Raw genomic sequence first — 20,310 nt, 5'->3', positions numbered from 1 at the left:
GAAGGACCGCCCTGCAGATTTACTATTGGTTCTGCAACGTAGGGAGTTTTTTTAAACTCTGAAATTGTATCCGCCCATCTAAACACAAAATCAGGGAGAAAGACATCAGTCTTTAGTTAAGCAAAGCGTCTAAAGACTGACTTGTGAGTCTACATTGTAGCCTGCAGCTCTGACTGCCTCTCTGGGCACCGTGCTCACGTGTGCGCGCTTGCGCGAGACCGTGAGACATGGGCACCGCCTTCATGTGTGTTCACATGCTGTCGCTGGTCTCGCGCAAGCAAGAGCAGTATGGAGATATTTTGTGGTTTCAATTATGTGTTTTTGGACGTTTGAATCTGGGGCGCCGTCAGCCTCCATTAGGTGGAGTTGTGTTGCTACCTCCTCTCCCCTTGGATCTCTGCAAGTGATGTGAGGACTCTAAAACTTCACCTGAGCCTCCCTCGGCATATGGGTGAGTAGATAATGGCTGCATTTTCAGTTCTGGGTGCACTATCCCTTTAAAACCAGTAATTATGGTTTTTACCATGAGCTAAAATGATCCGCAGAGGTCTCTTCGTCTCCAAAACAAACAGACCAGGTGATTTAAACCGGTACAAACACTGAATAAAACAGTTTCATGTTAAGAAATAGTGTTTCTCAGACGCTGTTTGGCACTAGAGAGACTGGATCAGCACCTGCTAATGTGAGCTCACCTTCTTTCTCCAGACGTTCAGGAGTTTTTTACCTGCAGCCGAATGATCCACAGAGGTCTCCTCTTCTCCAAAACAGATGGACCAAGTGATTTATACCAGTAAAAAACACTAAATGAAGAAATTTCACATTACACGTAACATAAAATGTAAATAATAGTACAAGTAGCTGAAAATTATATTTAAATACAGCACCTGAGTGAATGTGCCAAGGCGTGAACACAACATAATGTGAGAGAAAAGCTAATATTTAGAGGGTAATAATTCAAATTAAAGTTTTATCTTTATTTAGCAGCTGTGTTATAGATTATATATTTAATAATAGCTGCAGAATGACAGCTGCTGTGCTCATGTGGAGCTCAGTGACACACTGATGTGGCTGCTGTCGTCTGAGGTCGTGTTAAACACATACATACGTACTGTGTGTCCTCTCCTGCAGCCTGTAGAAGCCACAGACGACGCCTTCTGGGATCAGTTCTGGGCCGACACCTCCACAACCGTCCAGGATGTCTTCGCTCTGGTGCCAGCGGCTGAGATCAGAGCCGTCAGAGAGGAGTCTCCATCCAACCTGGCAACCCTCTGCTACAAGGTAAGCTGCGTCTATGAGGACGGGTGTTGGTCCTGGATACAGTCAGAGTCAGAGGAATGCTGCTGTTTGTTGTTCCCACACTTTAAACGTTACACTCATCAGTGTTTGGAAAGGTCAAAGGTCATTTGAGTGAAGCAGATGAGATTTTTGTAGACCTGAAATGTTCAACAGAAGAGACAGTGAGACGTGAGGTCACACAGTTCTTGAAACAACAGATTTATAGTCGCTATAAAGCCATCTTGAATACCTGAGCAGGTGCTCACTGAGTGTCATCAAACATCACGAAATGTTTAAGACATTTCTTCATCAGTCTAAACACTGGTTTCATAGGTGAGTCAACATAAATAGAAACACATGGCAGGTGGAAATAACAGAACAAGGTAAATGGACATTTCTACTTATATTGAAGACATATAATGTAAATGTCTTGTGTCTCATTTTAAACGCATTTCCCAAAATCCAGCCTGTTATATTTAATATCTTTACAAACTTAAAGAAACTTCTCAAAGGAAACACAACTAGAGTTTAAGACAAACTGTGTGTCTGAGCAGCATGAGTTGTAATGACTGACTCACCAGTGGCTCAGCGAGGATCCCTGTTTTATCTGTCGGTGAAAACCAAAACTAAGCAAACAAATATCATCTTTCTTCATTGCTTAAGACACCTCAGCTTCCTCAGAGACTCATCATGCTCCCTGAACACACTGGATTTCCTCAGATATGTATCATCACCACCGAGTCTCAGAGATACATTTCATTATTTCTACAGGACATTATGTGTTGGAAAACTGCTTAAAGGGAAATAAAGTATTGTCCCATGTTCTTGTGTCTGAGTGACCAAAGGGAACAAATTCTGAAATTGGTCCAGTATTGAGAGAGAGCAGCGACACAGGCTGCAATATAAACACTCACAAATTTATATCCACTGAAACGGTTCGTTTTTGCCACTGACAGGCTCAGATTGTTATTTTAAGTGTCTGACAACATTAATGGAAAGGATCCCTACAGAGATAGACGTTTTGTTTAATCAGAAACTGCCCCAAAATCACAACCCCCAAACCTGCCAGACTCCATTTAAATAAACAGTCATTTTATCATTGTCAATAGACTTCATTTAAAGTCTACAGAAACAAATTAAAACTCTTTAAAAAATGTCTTGATTTCTGTTTCCACTGTTCCAACAATCACCAACTCTGGTTTGTTGAAATAAACCCTAAATCCACCGTGTTAGATGTGAGAACATGCTGCCTCTATACACACTGAAATTACTGTTTATTTAAATGGAGTCTGGTGGGTTTGACAAAGACAATTCCAGGGCTGTTTCTGGTCAAACAAGAAGAACCGTACTCTTTGACAAAAAGGTCTATCTCTGTGGGGATCCTTTTAGTGTTGTGTCATTCGCGAACGAATCATTCAAAAGAATGAATCTGTTGAGTGAACGTACTGAACTGAATCACTTCCAGAACTGATTTGTTCATTTCTCAGTTCAGTTGAGCTCAGCAGCGAGCATACAGGCCGGGAGTGGAACTGCAGATTCGGTCCGTGCGAACGATGAATCATTCGCAAGTCACGAGGCAGCCAGGGTGCAGGGAGGGACTGCCTACCGCATGACGAATCACTCAGTGAACGGCGTAACCCCGATCCCTGAGTGATTCAAATCATTTCTTCTCAGCGATACACTCTCATAGGGACCGTTTTCTCCAAGCTAACGGCTAATGTAGCCAGGAGTCAAGCCACATGAACACAATCACACACCTCCCCATTGTTTTAACAGACTTAGTTTCCAGATAAACAAACTTAAAACGTTAGGCTGGCCAGTAATGAGACTCTCCAGTGCAGGGCAACAGCTCAGCTGTGTATCAGTTCAGTGAGTCCGAACTATGCAGTACACAGTCATGGCTCCTCCCACCAAGCACTGAACGATTCAGTGAACGAATCTTTTGAACGAATCTTTTTAATGAACTGATTCTAGTGATTCAGTAACGTCTAAAGAACTGCTTTGCCCATCACTAGATCCTTTCCATAATGTTGTCAGGCACTTTGAAGAACAATCTGAGCCTGTCAGTGACAAAAACAAACACTTTTAATGGACATGAATTGACGGTGCAAACATCCCCTGGGTGGTTACATTGCAGCCTGTTTGGCAGCTACTGAGTGCAGCGCTCTCTACAATACTAGACCAGTTTCAAAAACCGTCTCCATCAGTCACTGAAACACAAGGACATGGAAAAACACAGGCTGAAAAATGCTGAAGGTCCCCTTTAAGGTTGGTGGTGCAGGACAGAGAGGATATAAAGGTTGAAAATGGAATCTTATTGAACAATAAAATAAATCTGTGGACTTAAAATCATGAATTCAAAGCATTAAAGTCTTAAAGTCTTCCTCATGTTTTCCCGCCAGGCGGTGGAGAGGTTGGTCCAGGGTGCAGACTCCGGCTGCCCCTCAGAGAAAGAGCGTCAGATCGTCCTGAACTGCACCCGCCTGCTCACCCGCATCCTGCCCTACATCTTTGAGGACGCCGACTGGAGAGGCTTCTTCTGGTCCACCGTGCCAGGAGCCGGCAGAGCAGGGGTACGACTCCGACACTAAATCTGTTACAGGAAGTAAAGGAGAGAGAAACACTCTTATGTAGCTTTGCACTCTGGTTTCCTGTTTGACGCCATGATCAGATCAGAGAACATGAGGAGTGTGAAGCTGCAGCTCTGTGAAGTCTTGAGGCTGTAAACTGTGTCAGTGGATCGTTAATGAGTTCACACTAAAGAGTTCCTGATGCTGTTCAGTCCTGTGAGTGGGCTGTGATAGGGAGGGAGTGTTTTAATGCAAGTTAAATTACAAAACAGCCTCCGTGTGTGTGTGTGTGTGTGTGTGTGTGTGTGTGTGTGTGTGTGTGTGTGTCATATTAGTGGTATTTTACTGTAAGGCCCGAGGCTGTCTCTTTCTTCTCATGTCTCATTTTCTAAATTACTGTTTGAATTATTTAATTGACAGGAAGTCGTTCACTGACAGTTACAGGCGGAGCTATTTGAAGTTTAATGTGAAAACAAAGTGGTTGATGACTGTGTCAACACAGCCTCCAGCAAAACAAAGACAGAAAAGAAAATCCTGTATTTTTTCCCCATTTGAAGAACCAGTTCACCCAAATAACACACAGACAAAAACAAGACATGATTTTGTTCCCCAAAGGTATTAAAAAATAAAGTAGCCAGGGGGTGGAGCCTATCTCAGCTGACATGGGTGAGAGGCAGGGTTCACCCTGGACAGGGCTGACACACAAGCCCTTTTTAAACAGGAGTTGTTGCAGGAAAGCCCAATCAGTCTTTTTTCAGCATTGGCAGTATAAAAACAAAATCGGGGAGTGCAGCAAAATGCCGCCTACCTTATTTTGTTTATACAGAATGCGCCTTTTTCGGGGCAATGGGGGGCGTGAGCAAGTAACAAAACGTGTAGCTCAGCGTGTGACGTAAACAGTGACGTGGGAGGGAAGCCGCGGCTGGTCAGTCCTTCGGCGATTCTCTCGTAAGTCGGCCCGTTCTTCACCGTCCCCGTCATCTGACGGTTAATGGCCTCTTCGTTTGCGAGGACAAGGAGGGCGCGCAATTCCTTGTCTCCCCAGTTGCTCATCTTTACAGTGTCTGTCAGGTTTGTGTTTCCCTCTTGCTACTAGCTGCTCGCTAATTCCTGCTATCAGCTGTTTCCTGTTTATCCACCGCCAGTGGCTCGCACGTGCGGCGTCATCAACAGCTCCTCCCACAAGTCATCAACAGCCCCTCCCGTTGCAGAAGGCCGCCTCGGTCTGTTTAAACTAAAAGGGTTCCACCAATATGTCTACCCTACGAGGCGGAAAATTGGGCACGTCGGATCAACTCGCCAGTCCAGCTCTGTGTGTCTAAACGCTCGCAGCTTGCCGGCAAAATGGCCCAACATTCGCGGAAAATCTGGCAGTGTAAAAGGAGCTATAGAGACAGAAAAAATGACCTGCTGGTGGCGCTAGAGGAAAAGTCAGAGGATCATCTATGTTGGTAGGATCTATCCTCAGGGGAACATGAATTTCTGTACAAAATCATCACCCTAATCCTCCTAACAGGTGTTGAGATATTTAAGATCATATTAAAAAAAATCACAACTCAGTGTCCACTGACCCTTTTTCCAGAACTTTCAATCCCATCTCCTGACTCTGAGATGTGATTAAAAGTTTTTAAAAAAGCCAGTAAGTGATCCTTGAGTTGTAGTCTGTTTTTGTCAAACTGTTATTTTCAAAGTAAAGTCTGAAATTTATATTTTAACGGGGATATTATTTCTGTAAAGAGGCGTTTTTATTTCTGCCAGGTGTTTGGTCGTGTATGAGTATATGAGTGTGTGTATCCATCTGTCTAAACTACTGGACCAAACAGCCTAATATTTTGTGTGCACATTTATAACTGTATGCTCAAGAGCCTCTTTATTAGCCTCTGTCTTTTTATTGACTGTTTTATGTCGTCATTGACTGCAGACTCCTCACCCCTCTTAACTGGCCAGTGGGACGGCTCAAAAGAACACGCCTTACTGTTACAGGACACATTTTGGAAGTCGTCCAGACTCAAAGTCTGACATCCATAGAAAAGTTTAGAAAAGGAGCATCTGCAGATTAAATCCATACCTGATATGTTAGGATTTACTAAAGTTAGGCATAATCTGAGGGATGTTTTTGTTATCTTCACCGCCATCTTGACTGTACGAGGGAGGTGAAGGGCTGTCAATTAGATAAGGTGCATTTTGTTAGCATCTGGGATGGATCTAAAACGCAGTGCGGCACGTCTGCTGGAATTACAAGAATTGTCTAGTATGGCCACAATCGACTCGGGCAGCCGTCTGGCAGAGATCTACGCTCCACTTAGTGAGCTTCTGTTGTTGTTATTGGGATGTTTCAATGCTTTAATCACCAAAAATTAAAGGCACCATTTAGTGTAAGCACAGCTTTAAATTTTAATTTGCAGAAACCTCAGCAGTGGAGGCCTCATTACTTAAAACTTGTGATGTGGCTCAACTGATCCTTAAAAAAAGGCTTTATTTTGCATCTTTAATTATATTTATTGGTTTATTTTAAAATAAATACAATTGTTTGAAGGAAATCATGAGAGATCAGAGGTGAATGTATGGACACTGAGACGACCTGCAGGGCCATTAAACAGCAGACAGAGGAGTCCTGTCTCGTAGAGTTTAATCTGTCAGCAGCCTCTCAGCTCTGCAGACATCAGAGGATTTCAGGCCCTTTGAGATTAGCACGTATAATAATCCACAGCGGTTAGAAGTGATGGTGACTCTCAGAGCAGAATCTGGACTGTAAGATGAGACTGTTGCTGTTGTCGAGGTCACTGTCCGAAACCAACCCCCCTCCCCCCTCCAGCTCCTGACGGCTGCTGGTTCTCTGGTTACCTGGTCGGCAGGGGACCCGCCGTACAAACACTGCCCATATTGTACCTCCCCCTCCTCCTGGCCAGCGGTTGAATTAAGGAGGGATTGAATGTCCCTTAATTAAAGTGTGGGACTGGAGTCAAACGCAGAGCTGCAGCAGTTGGAACAGACTGATGGGCTGTTTGTGGTCGGATGAATTCAGTCTGTGGTTCTGAAGGGAAGAAAAGAAACGAGTGAAACACGACATTTTGATTTGTACTGTATGAACTCAACTACTCATAATGGCCAATACAGCCGTACAGAGTGTGAACACTAACATCCAGTAACACAGTGAAGATGCTACATGTGTTTATTTCTGAGTCTGTAGCATTGACTGTATAAAATAATGGATGTACCATGATGTCATCAGCTGGTTTGTAGCCTCAAATTTGCCTCAAATGGCATTTCGGCCATCGCCATCTTGGATTTTTGGAGCCAGTAGTGACAATATGGACAAGAGGGTGGAGTTAGCTCTAATGCTAGCTGCTAGCTTGGTTAGCATGTTGCATTTACAGTCAATGGTTAACTGTGATGATGCTAGTGCTGATTTTTGTACAAGAAAAACAACATCCGACTCTTCAGAGGGTCTTTTAGAAAAATCAAAGACATAACTTTAAAAACTAAAAACAATCTTGTGTTTAATGTGAACACAAATGGGGGTGTTATTTGTGGCACTAATATATTGAGTCTACAATGTCAGATGAACGTGACGTCTCCTCACTTGTCTTTATCCTCCAGCGTTTGGACGAAGATGGTGATGAGGATGAAGCACGGCCGCTGGCTGAGTCGCTGCTGCTCGCCATCGCCGACCTCCTGTTCTGTCCAGATTTCACCGCTCAGAGCCACAAGAAGAGCAGCACGGTGAGTCTACATTGTACTGAGGTTCATGTGTGGCCTGATTATCCCACAGTGCAGCTGGAGGCAAACACCTGCCAATATTCAGCGTCTAATTAAGGAGACTAACCTATGAGCTTTGCCTCAGGTTCAGACATTTCTGCAGCAGAACCAGAGTTAAAGGAGTAGTTCAACATTTTGTGACATTTGCCTTTTTTAACAAGAGTGAAATGAGAAGATGGACATCAGTATCGTGTCTGTGAGTTAAGTACAGCGCTGGAGTCTTGTTAGCCTAGCTTAGCAACAAGATTGAAAGCAGGGGGAAACTGCTAGCCGGGCTATGTCCAATATTTTCTGTAAATTCTACAATTTTAGACATGTTAGCAGGAGTATTATGACTCCAGCTTCTTTGTACTTAAGGGGACCTGTTCTGCTCATTTTTCGGGTTCATGCTCATCTTTTGGATTTGTGTACATGCTTTAATGTTATAAAAACACTGTATTGTCCTCATACTGTTTGTGTTGAAACACCTGTGTTTACTCTCTGTCTGAGACACTCCATTTTGGCACCTGTCTATTTAAGCCCCTCCCCCCAAAAATCTCAGTCTCTTCTGATTGGTCAGTGTTTGCAGGCCTCATGTATCTCGGTGTTAAACACAAGTGGACATGTTCCAGCAGGAATCTGATCCAATATCTGAGAGAATAACTTAACAACACTGGCAACCAAGATTGCATGTTCTCTTAGGGGGCGATCACACAGAAATGAGACGCTAGAGACGCGGACGCTTCAAAGATGCTTGAAACGCTGGAAGCGCTTATTCAATGCGCGCTAGATAAAAAAAAAAACAGCAAGGAGCACCTGTGGAGCGGGGGTGCATGCGCAAAACACACACACACACACACACACCTCCTGTCATCTCCCTATGTCTCCCCTTGAATATAGTGTTTCCCTCAAAGACAGTAGAGACCGTACTAGCTTACATGAAACTATCACGAGCTATCAAATCAAATCCAACTTTGTTTATAGCACTTTTCATACATAAAAATGCAGCACAAAAACTGTGAACTACGAAATAAGGTCACCAGCCCTCTCACATATCCCACTGTCTGAAAGTTAACTAGCTGCTACGACGATATCGTCATCGTCAATTACATTGTACTCGCCAGACAAATTCGTTGCGCTGCTCGCACAGCTTCATGCGTGTCCCCTCCTGTGTTTGTTCGAGTACTGAGGTGTGCGTGTGTTGTATAATCCTTAAAAATCAAATATTGTCAGGATAAATTTCTTGTCTTCGGATTGCATTGTGTTGTGTGTCGCTCGTAACTGCTGTAAACTGCCGTAACTGCCACAACAAAACAGGAAGGAGGATTTGATTGGCTGCCTGGGCCAATGACGACAGTGACGAATGGTGCTACTGGCGTCTGACACTCAAAAATTTGAAAATATTTTAACTTTTCAGCGTCTACGCGCGTCTAAAAAGAAGTCATCTACAAAAACGTGTGTCTAAAAAGACGCTTGAACGCCGGTCAGACACGGCGTATCATAGGAAAACAATGGTTTTACTGGTGTGATCGCTTCCTTAAAGTTAGCATGTAGCTACATGTACGTTAGCAGTGAACTTGCAGGCAGCGAAAAGAGTGCTGCCGGAATGAGTCCTAAAACCTGCAAGTGAGTTAGCATCTCAGCACTCCTGAGCTGTGTTCGAAACCGTCCACTCACTCACTCACTCACTCACTATTCCCTATTCCCTATTTCGTGTTTACTAAAACACTTCCTGCCCAGGGACCACAGATGCAAATTAGCTATTTAGCTAACTCTGGTATAGAACCTGTTCTGTACATGGTCCCTGTCAACTAAACTAATAAACTAAACTAAACTATATAGTGCACTACATGGGGAACGACTGAACGAGATTTCGGACACTAACTGAAATTTTTTCTTCTTCTTCTCTTCTGGCAAAAGACGACCGCATTGCGTTGTGGTATAAGGGAGTAAAATGTAGGGTACATCGTTTGTTCACTCACATTTGCTGTGCATTGTGGGTATTTTATAGTCCACTATATAGTGAATGAAATTAACCGCGGAGAATTCGAACAACACTACAAAATGGCGAGCACACTATATAGTGCACTATATCCGTGATAGGGAGCGATTTTGAACACAGCTCTGGTTTCCTCGTCTCAGTGTCCATGTTTCTGACGTTAGCATGTAGCGAAATGTACATTAGCAGTGAACATTCAGCCGGGAATACCTGTAACGGAGAATAGCTGCACTTTCTACCATGAAAAATCACAAAAAACCTGAACACAACCAGACATGTTCCAGCAGGAATATGATCAAGAATCAGGAGAAATTTATAATGTAAACTAAAATTAATATTCCCCCTGACGTTAGCATGTAGCGAAATGTACATTAGCAGTGAACTTTCAGCCGGTAATACTTGTAACGGAGAACAGCTGAACTTTCAATCATGAAAAATTACCAATAAAAGCTTCTAAACACAACCAGACATGTTCCAACAGGAATATGATCTGAAATTGGGAGAAATTTATAATGTGAACTAAAATTAATATTTCCCCTGACGTTAGCATATAGCTAAATGTACGTTAGCAGTGAACTTTCAGCCTGGAATACTTGTAACGGAGAACAGTTGAACTTTCAATCGTGAAAAATTACCAATAAAAGCTTCTAAACACAACCAGACATGTAATGTTACCAGCAGGAATATGATCAAGAATCAGGAGAAATTTACAACGTGAACTAAAATAAATATTCCCCCTGACGTTAGCATGTAGCAAAATGTACATTAGCAGTGAACATGCAACTGGGAAAAACTGTAACAAAGAACAGCTGCACTTTCTAGCGTGAACAATCACCAGTAAAAGCCTCTAAGCACAATCAAACATGTTCCAGCAGGGATATGACTGAAAATCTGGAGAAATTTAGAACGTCAGCAACCATACGTATTCCCCTGACGTTAGCAAGTAGCTAAATGTACATTAGCAGTGAACTTTCAGCCGGGAATACCTGTAACGGAGAACAGCTGCACTTTTACCATGAAAAATCACAAAAAACCTGAACACAATCAGACATGTTCCAGCAGGAATATTATCTGAAATTGGGAGAAATTTACAATGTGAACTAAAATAAATATTCCCCCTGATGTTAGCATGTAGCTAAATGTACGTTAGCAGTGAACTTGCAGCGGAAGATAACAGTAACGGAGAATTCTATCGTGAAAAATTACCAATAAAAGCTTCTAAACATGACCAGACATGTTCCAACAGGAATATGATCAAGAATCAGGAGAAATTTACAAGATCAGCCACCAAGGTTACATATTCCCCCGACGTTAGCATGTAGCTTCATGTAGCAGTGTATGCTATGTAATGTGAACACTTGCAGCAGCGTGCCAGGAGCAGATGATCACATAAAGAAATCTAGCACACCACGACCTCATGCTGTATTTACTTTACATACGTTTTTATTTGAAAGTGGCCACGTTTAGTAAGAACAACCTTCATTGTAATGCTAGCGCACAACATATGGAAAAGCATAACAGGCCCCCTTTAACGCACAGACATGAGATTGATATCAGTCTTCTCATCTAACTAGTAAATAAGTTTTCTCCAACATTTTGAGCAAGTCTTTTTCCACATGAGAAGAAAACCAGCTTCCTTGTTGACTCAGTTTTGGCCCCGAAGCTACAACAGTGTCAATAATCTAAGAGAGGCAGGTCCCTGTTACTCAGCCCTGCGGCTGTACCAGTTAGCGCTGTTATCTCCTTCACACAACCTTCTCAGGCAGTAGCTCGAGTTAATGAGTTACTCCACATGAGGCAGCGAGACGGAGGAGTGACCATGTTTGTCAACTGGGCTGAGAGGAACAGGGCTGGACACTTCTTAATCGAGCTGAGCAAACATCTGTGGTGCTGCAGAGCATGGGAGGTGACAGGAGGGTGGCTGCCCTGCAGGTCGTGACCTCTCCATGATCAGACCACTCCTCACACCTCCCACTCACAGCCGCCCCGAGGAGGTGTTCAGCTCAGCGGAGCGCGTGAGTGATGAAGGTGGAAAATGACCAGCAGCTGTCGTTTGTTCCCACCTGCCTCTGTGACCTGGGAAACATGTACGCACAGAAACGTTAGAGAGCTGAGGTTTCACTTCACCAGTAAGGGCCTGGTCACAATGTGTCTGTGTTAAAGGCTCAGTTAGACGCAGCTTTTCAGAGAGTCACAGGCCCAAATCACCGGATCAGTGCTCCCTGTGTAAACTTGTGTGTGGCATGGCATGGTGCCTTTCACTGTCAGTTTACTTATGAAGAACAATGGCAGCACCTCATCAGATCTGTTCATGACACTGCAGTTATCAGTGCCGAGGTGTCACATGCAGATATTGTCAGCTTGTTGAATCACATGGTGGAAGTAGGTGTGAACAGCGTCCCACTGCTCTGTCAGTTGTGACAGCTACAGTTTTGTCCTTGTTGGAGATGCATCAGGTGCCTTAGAAGCCACTTCCTTCACTTTCTTTACTTGTAACAGGAAGAACTTCACCTTGACATACAGAAAGTCTTATTCGGAAAGTGTATTTTGTTTTGTGTAGTCTGAAGAATGTCAGAAAATCATGAATAGATTTTGATGCATTTGTAACACTGACACTGGTTTGCCATTGTTCCCGTCTGCACTGCAGGACACAGCCGAGGACATCCGATCCATAGACAGCTGTGAGTACATCTGGGAGGCTGGTGTCGGCTTCGCTCAGTCCCCTCCTCCAAACTACGTCCACGACATCAACAGGTGGGACAGACAGCCAATCAGTGACTGTGGCATGTGTGTGAGTTATCTTGTAAATGTCACTTTCGATGAAACCTGGTAGAGAGGACGGGGATCAGGACAGAATACATGATTAGTTTGTGATGCATGTGCCGATCTGATGGAGTCACTGTGTTGCTGCTTTATCATTTGGATCATGTGTACGCACCATTTTCTGCCTAAACAGATCAATATTTTACATTTTTTGAAAATTTGTGTGCATTTTTAACCTGTTTTTTTCATATCTAACATAACTAGAAAGGCCCAAAAATAATTTATTGTGTTCTTTTTCCAATAACTGGTCACAAAATATTTGTAGTTGTGGCCTGTTTGCAAGAGGACATGAACACATATCGACTCTGATCATTCTGCAAAGTCTGATGTCGTCTTGTTTGTAGGTGGCACGACACACGCACAGTGGTAGAGGGTCATGGGAGGATGCCAATGAAGCAATATTACATCAATTGGCCAAAGGGGGGCGCTATAGCAACCCATTGAAATGTCAAACTTTGAATGGGCATATCTCATGCCCCGTATGTCGTAGAGACATGAAACTTTGCACAGAGATGCCTCTCCTCATGAGGAACACATTTGCCTCAAGAACCCATAACTTCCGCTTATATAGATTTTCCGCCATTTTGAATTTTTTGAAAAACACTTCAAATGGATCTCTTCCTAGGAAGTTTGAGCGATCTGCATGAAACTGGGTGAACATAATCTAGGGACCAATATCTAAAGTTCCCTCTTGGCAAAAGTTGGAAAACTTACTAAAACTGAGCTTCTATAAGGCAATGAATATTGCGGAGGGCGTGGCTCATCACATAAAGGTGTATAACATCTCAAGGGTTTCACCCATCACCACGCAACTTTGTAGGCATATGACCACACATAATCTGAGGGGACCCCTCCATTATTGACCCCATCAAACAAAATGGGGGCGCTAGAGAGCTAATTTCTTATCTAGGCCTAACCGCCATATCGATTTTTACTAAACTTGGTAGATATGTAGAACAGGACGCCTCAAGGTGACTGGAGAAATTTAACTCTAATTGGCAACTGGGTGGCGCTATAACAACAGAAACATGCTTCAAAATGGCGAAAATGTGACCGATCGCTGTGGCTCCCCCTGTGGACCAATGTTGGTGTTGGTGTTGGTGTTGTTTCTAATGTTTGGTATGACTAAGTCATGGTATGGTATGCTGTACATAATCACGGGAACTGTCAATGTGTCATTCTGTCAGTCAGTCATAAAATGTCTCATTCAGGTCGTATCTTTGACACATATCAGTCAGGCTGCAGTAGAGACTGTGTGACGTTCAGTAACACTGATCCATCCTGTGTTCCTGTTTGTTCAGGACGGAGCTGCTGAAGTTGCTCCTCACCTGTTTCTCTGAGGCCATGTACCTTCCTCCGTCCTCTGACAGCGGTTATCTCAACCCCTGGGTGTCCTTCTTCTGCTCCACAGAAAACAGGTAACACACACACTCACTCACTCACAGATGTGCACAGGAGTTTAGATTATTGGCAACACACGGATCCTTAAATCTTCTTTACTGTTTCCTGACTTTATGAAAAAAAAATTGTATTTTAATCTTTGCTACAGAAAGGACTGAGCTTATTGTCTTGACTGATGTTTATAGCATCGTTTTATAGAAGAATATTAACTGTGTATATAAATATTACCCCCAAAGAATAAAGATTTTGATTAAAAGCTTGACCTGAAACTGTAAAAAAGAGGGTGACAGTGGAAATCACTCTCTGCTGTGCATTAACCTCCACTGTGAGACACTGTGGCCCCTCTGAAGAGCCCTTCACCTCTGAACACATGGAAAACTCTGATAGCCCGCCATGCGTGACCACTCAGCACAGACGTACACTCATGCAGCGCTGACTGACCTCCACCTGTCTTTCACTGCTTCACCCAGACACGCCCTGCCTCTGTTCACCTCCCTGCTCAACGTGGTGTGTGCCTACGACCCCGTGGGCTACGGCATCCCGTACAACCACCTGCTGTTCTCAGACCACCGGGAGCAGCTGGTGGAGCAGGCGCTACAGATCCTTATCGTCACCCTGGAGCATGAGGCCGGGTCGGCCGCCAGCGCCGCCCTCCAGGCCCTGGACACCTCTGCATCGTCCTCAGCTGCAGAGGAGCAGGAGGTGAGAGGGAGTGGGAGTTTTTTATTACAATAAAAACACTGATTCAGAATTTAAAATAATTTCCTGTCTGTGTTTCAGCCAGCTGCACCTGATAACCTGTTTGTGAATTATCTCTCCAGGATACACAGAGAGGAGGTACTGTGACACTCAGGTCACCATTTAGCTTTGAATACAGTGATGCTTGTTAAAGAGACAGTTTGGATGTTTTGATGTGGGGTTGTATGAGGCACTTATCCTCAGTCAGTGTGTTACCTACAGTGGATCATGGGCTGCACACCCCCAGTTTGGAGAAGCAGACAGGACACAGAAGCTCAGCAATGTACTGCTGTGGATGGAGGGAAGCAGCAAAACATATTTAAGCCACCTAAAAATATCAATATCAGTTTAATTGCACACCATATTTAGAATATTTTCAGCATTTTACCTTGCTGTCGGACGGCCATTTCTGACTGAATCACTGCTCTCTTCATAGTCACCAGACTCCTTTGACAAAAACAGTGATTTTAGCTCACTGAACACAGGAGCTGCTAAACTGCTGCTGCTTCAGTCAGTTAGTGTGATTGTGTTATTGTGTGACTTTGGTGTATCCACAGTCACCCTTAAAAACACCAGTCACACAATAACATGAACAAACTAACTGATCGGAGCAGCAGTAGACCAGCAGCTCCTGTGTTCAGCAGCTTAAATTACTGTCTTTCTCTATGGAGTCTGGCTTTGAAGAAGTCGGCAGAAGAAAATGTTGGTAATTGTATGTTTCATACATATCACATCAACATTTCTAAAGTGATGTCCTCTATGAGCCGACTTTGTCACCAGGAAGTGGAGGTGGAGGGGATGGTGGATGGGGTGACACCTCGGCGAGACACCTGCCAAGCTGCAGACCACTGTTTGAGACCAACAAATAACAAAACTAGCTGTTTTGTTAACGAATCACTGCTGCACTTTTTGTGGCTTTTAAGCTACCAAACATGGGTGTTTTTTAGTGACCAGATGCTGGTTTTCAATCGGGTGATAGTGCCACAAAAAGCGGTTGTTTATTACGGAAACATGGCTGCGTTTCTTTCTGTGATTGTGCCACCAAAACTGTGCATTTTTAGGCCAAAACATGATCTTTTCTGAACCATAACCAAGTGGTTTTACTGCCTAAACCTAACCACGTTAACCACAGCTTTGACACATAAAGTTTCAGTAAACCCTCCACATAATGATGTGTAAATGTAACGTATCTGTAGTTTGCAGAAACGTACAATGTCCTCATTGTTTCTGGCAGTTGGGTTGTCGGAGGAGAGCGCACTGTAGATAACAGCTTCAGTTTCCTGTTGCTAATGTTGAATATTGTGTTCACTTAAACTGATATTCATTTTTTTGAGGTGGCTAACACGTGTTTAGCAGCTGCCCTCGTCCAAAACTGTACAATATTAAGCTTCTGTTGTCGTTCTCCTGTCTGCTTCTCCAAACTGGAGGCGTGCCGACCGCCATCTACACACCGACTGTGGACAAGTTACTTAAACAACTTCACTCTAAAACACCCGAACTATCCCTTTAAAGTGTGTGTTCTCTCTCAGGACTTGAGCTTCATCCTGAAAGGTCTGGCACGGCTGATGAACAATCCTCTGATCCAGACTTACCTGCCTCGTTCCACCAAGAAGATCCAGTTCCACCAGGAGCTGCTGATCCTCTTCTGGAAGTTCTGCGACTTCAACAAGGTGAGCTCAGTTTTCTATGAGTGGACAGGATGCAGCTGCCTCTGCAATTAAAAAACACCTTGTTATAGTGACACAGCTTTGTTTTAGAATAAGTTAACTTCAGACATCCAGTCACCACGTTTGGAACCTGATAAACGCTCATGGATTTCTTCATGTGAGTGAAAATGAGCTGAAACATTAAACCTTCAACACTCTTGTTTGTGTGTTTTAGAAATTCCTGTTCTTCGTGCTGAAGAGCAGCGACGTGTTGGACATGCTGGTTCCCATCCTCTTCAGCCTGAACGATGCCAGAGCAGATCAGTGTGAGTCATGCGGATTAAATACTGTTTGTGCATGAGTATTAACTTGCAAAGGCTGTTATCGCAAATCTCCAAAAACATCCATTTTTTTGTTTGTGTGCAGCTCGTGTTGGTCTCATGCACATCGGCGTGTTCATCCTCCTGCTGCTGAGTGGAGAGAGGAACTTTGGCGTTCGTCTGAACAAGCCGTACACTCTGCGTGTCCCCATGGACATTCCTGTGTTCACGGGGACGCACGCTGACCTGCTCATCGTGGTGAGAGGACGTCTGATGTTACAAGATATCTTACAGTTTATCTTAAAAGCCTAAAAGAAAGAGTGAAGTTGTGATGTTTTGATATTTACAGTGCTGCTCTCCTCTAACAGCTCAGCCATCACTCTGCATATTATCTTTGTCATGTTTAGATCTTCCACAAGATCATCACCAGTGGACACCAGCGCCTGCAGCCTCTGTTTGACTGCCTGCTCACAATCATAGTGAACAGTGAGTATTACACATGAAATGTCGCTCCCTAGTGGCTGAATGTAAGACCTGCAGAGTATTAGTTGTGACACCTTGTGCTCTCCACAGTCTCTCCTTATCTGAAGAGCCTGTCCATGGTGGCGGCCAACAAGCTGCTCCACCTGCTGGAGGCCTTCTCCACCCCCTGGTTCCTCTTCTCCGCCCCCCAGAACCACCACCTGGTCTTCTTCCTGCTGGAGGTTTTCAACAACATCATCCAGTATCAGTTTGATGGTGAGAACAAAGACATGAACTCAAGTCACATAAACACCGTGATAGTCCCAGCCTCTGACAGCTACTGAATCTCCCTCACAGGGAACTGCAACCTCGTGTACGCCATCATCCGAAAGCGGAACGTGTTCCACCAGCTGGCCAACCTGCCGTCGGACACTGCGTCCATTCAGAGGGCGCTGCAGAAGAAGAAGAAGTCTGGGATATCCAGGACCAACTCTGTAGAGACGGAGTCCATGGAGGGCTCCAGACCAGCTGCATCTGCAGAACCCGGCACTCTGAAAGCCAGTTTAGAGGCCACTCCAGGTATTGAGTTAGACTATAATATAGACCTAAAGTTTCATTATGATCGTTGAAGAAGTTTAAAGGTTAATTTACTGCAAACTTTAAGTAAATATAGAGTCAGTTAAATGAGTATGAACTCCAACAGAATTAGTGTGTGTGTAAATACTCCTAAAAGTTCATTTAGAAGAAGGACTTTGTTGAAACAATCCAAATGTTGGGGGCGGGGAGAATTTGCAGCAATTAAGAAAACAGCATTGTTACCTGTATAAATGGTGTTGAAACGTCTCACCAAAAAGTCACTCACTGACGTGAAGCAGACATGGAGCAATCATGGAGTCATGTCAAGAGTCCAGTACTCACTTTAGTAGCTGTAGTTGGTTTGGGACACAGCAATTATGATGCATTCAAATTGCAACTCAAAATGGAGGCAAAGACAATGTTCAAGACACCAAACACTCCTGCAGCACGATCCACTTCTCCACTGCTGATAGGAATGTTCAGGATATTTTAAAGGGATAGTGCACCCAAAAATGAAAATGCAGCCATTATCTACTCACCCATATGTCGAGGGAGGCTCAGGTGAAGTTTTAGAGTCCTCACATCACTTGCAGAGATCCAAGGGGAGCGGAGGTAGCAACACAACTCCACCTAATGGAGGCTGACGGCGCCCCAGATTCAAACGTCCAAAAACACACTGAGCCCGTGCTTGTTCTGTCCGAGCCCATCCCGTCCCTTTAACTGTAATTACGAGTCCGAGCCTGGTTTAAACCCGACATTTTTTGTAAGGATACGCACGTGGACATTGAAGGCTGACTCTCGTCTTTCTTTCCATGGCAAGCCTTCGTCATGTGCCTCTTAAGTGTGGAGGTCACCGTATTTTTGCTGTCATATACCAGCATCGTGCTGCACTTGGTACACTCGACGAAGCCGACACACAAGTTGTCACAGTCGACAACTCACATGTGCGCGGCCAGTGGCAAACCCATCTCTGTCAGTTTATTTTTTATTTTCTTGTAATATAGTCAGTAGCATCCATAATAAATGATAGCCTTATTCTATAGCTATAAATCAATTATTAAAACTGTGAAATCAAATGAATTATTTCTTAGTTTTGTTGGTATATTTTGTCACATACAGATATACAGTGTTGATTGCTGGGTAATGTGTATGTTGATGTTATCCAGTGTCAAGTCTCTGATCATGTGACGAGATGATATGTGCCTGTCATAATAGCGTGCACAAGGGTCCATCGTAACTACCAGACACCACTGGCCATAGGTGCAGGTTTTGGGGGACACAGGGGACACGTCCCCCTCAATATTTAGAACTCCTGCATTTGTCCCGCCTCAGTTTAGCATAGAGTTGCAGAGGACTTTTGGTTTGCAGAGCTTCTAGAACGCGACTCATAGATGCAGCAATGCCTCCAGTGAAGTAAGTGGTAACAGTGTGCAAACTTGGTGCATAAAAATTCACTAGAATGCTGGAGATGAAGTGTTTGACGCTAGGAGAAAGAGCATCAGACCCCCCGCTTAATATGTGTCCAGAAAAAACGTACATCATGTCCTCACTTTGCTAATGAAGTGCAGTGAGGCAGTAGTGTTGCATGGAAGAAATGTATTCAGGTCTGAGGTCAGCTGCAGAGAAGTGTGCTGTGATGTGGGAGTGGTGTGACAAGTGTCTGTAGATGTTTGTTTTTTTTCCATGAAATCCAGTGTGTCTGCTGTGACTCTGAGTCTGAGCTGACGACAGCTGGAGATAAAACCTTTACACAGCCGCCTCTCATGTCTGCAGCAGGTAAAGATGATTTGTTTCCTCTGCAGTTAAAAAAACGCTCGTCTTTCTTCCTTTAGGAATCGATAAGATAACAGAGAAGTCCCAGGTGAGCGTGGACGGTACGATGGTCGCTGTGCCACATTCAGACTCTCAACAGACGACGGCTGACAGCAGCGCAGCAGCTGGAGCCAGCGACACAGAGTCCAACTCAGAGAGAGACCCCGAGGTACACGAGGCTTCACATCACTCATCCTCTCACTTTGTTTGTTTGTTTTATTTTGTTCTGTCTGCAGTTAAAGTGACACCTGCGCTTTTCACTCTGCTGTCAGGTCTATCACACAGAGTCAGAGGCAGCGAGGAGTCGGTTGTCAAGTGTGTCATCAGCAGCAGCAGCAGCCTGGAGCGCCAACACAGACTGGGTCAGTAGAACTCTTCTCTACTGTGTGTTTTTATCCTCATGTGTTTATTTCCTGTCTGTTGTTCAATCTGCTGCCTGTGTGTTCTCAGGTGTTGGCGTGGAAGGCGAAGCTTCCTCTACAAACCATCATGCGGCTGTTACAAGTCCTGGTCCCTCAGGTGGAGAAGATCTGTATCGACAAGTAAGAAAATGAATGATATGACCTTTTTGTTAAGAGTTAAATGGTGCTGTTTATTCCAGAGATGACAGTTTCCTGTTGTCTTTTTTCTTGGATGTTGTGTTCGATGAAGGAGACGCTCTTTGCTTCTCCTATTGGGTCATCGCGGCTCTTGCTGCTCATATTAAAGGGATAGTGCACCCAAAAATGTAAATTCAGCCATTATCTACTCACCCATATGCCGAGGGAGGCTCAGGTGAAGTTTTAGAGTCCTCACATCACTTGCAGAGATCCAAGGGGAGAGGAGGTAGCAACACAACTCCACCTAATGGAGGCTGACGGCGCCCCAGATTCAAACGTCCAAAAACACATAATTGAAACCACAAAATATCTCCATACTGCTCGTCCGTAGTGATCCAAGTGTCCTGAAGC

The 20,310-nt window shown here is 44.1% G+C and overlaps 2 protein-coding genes across 2 annotated transcripts in view; one reads left to right on the top strand and one right to left on the bottom strand.

Annotated features, from left to right (window-relative positions):
* The window catches only part of plaub (plasminogen activator, urokinase b), a 396,726-nt gene that overhangs the window by 15,541 nt on the left and 360,875 nt on the right, over nucleotides 1–20,310 (bottom strand). The gene's annotated exons all lie outside the window — the stretch shown is intronic.
* Nucleotides 1–20,310, top strand: part of hid1b (HID1 domain containing b) — a 24,873-nt gene that overhangs the window by 1,448 nt on the left and 3,115 nt on the right. Inside the window, exons 2-17 of the mRNA XM_050059346.1 lie at nucleotides 1,129–1,278; nucleotides 3,678–3,848; nucleotides 7,446–7,568; nucleotides 12,230–12,336; nucleotides 13,707–13,823; nucleotides 14,277–14,508; nucleotides 14,587–14,643; nucleotides 16,074–16,214; nucleotides 16,426–16,516; nucleotides 16,617–16,768; nucleotides 16,918–16,996; nucleotides 17,084–17,248; nucleotides 17,330–17,551; nucleotides 19,381–19,529; nucleotides 19,633–19,722; nucleotides 19,811–19,902. Of these exons, the coding sequence (XP_049915303.1) occupies nucleotides 1,129–1,278; nucleotides 3,678–3,848; nucleotides 7,446–7,568; nucleotides 12,230–12,336; nucleotides 13,707–13,823; nucleotides 14,277–14,508; nucleotides 14,587–14,643; nucleotides 16,074–16,214; nucleotides 16,426–16,516; nucleotides 16,617–16,768; nucleotides 16,918–16,996; nucleotides 17,084–17,248; nucleotides 17,330–17,551; nucleotides 19,381–19,529; nucleotides 19,633–19,722; nucleotides 19,811–19,902 (2,138 nt within the window). The remainder of the gene's footprint in view (nucleotides 1–1,128; nucleotides 1,279–3,677; nucleotides 3,849–7,445; nucleotides 7,569–12,229; nucleotides 12,337–13,706; nucleotides 13,824–14,276; nucleotides 14,509–14,586; nucleotides 14,644–16,073; nucleotides 16,215–16,425; nucleotides 16,517–16,616; nucleotides 16,769–16,917; nucleotides 16,997–17,083; nucleotides 17,249–17,329; nucleotides 17,552–19,380; nucleotides 19,530–19,632; nucleotides 19,723–19,810; nucleotides 19,903–20,310) is intronic.

Source organism: Epinephelus moara, chromosome 13 (assembly GCF_006386435.1).
Source record: "Epinephelus moara isolate mb chromosome 13, YSFRI_EMoa_1.0, whole genome shotgun sequence".
NCBI lineage: Eukaryota > Metazoa > Chordata > Actinopteri > Perciformes > Serranidae > Epinephelus > Epinephelus moara.
Note: the sequence above shows the minus strand (reverse complement) of the source record. Positions and strands in the feature narration are given on the sequence as shown.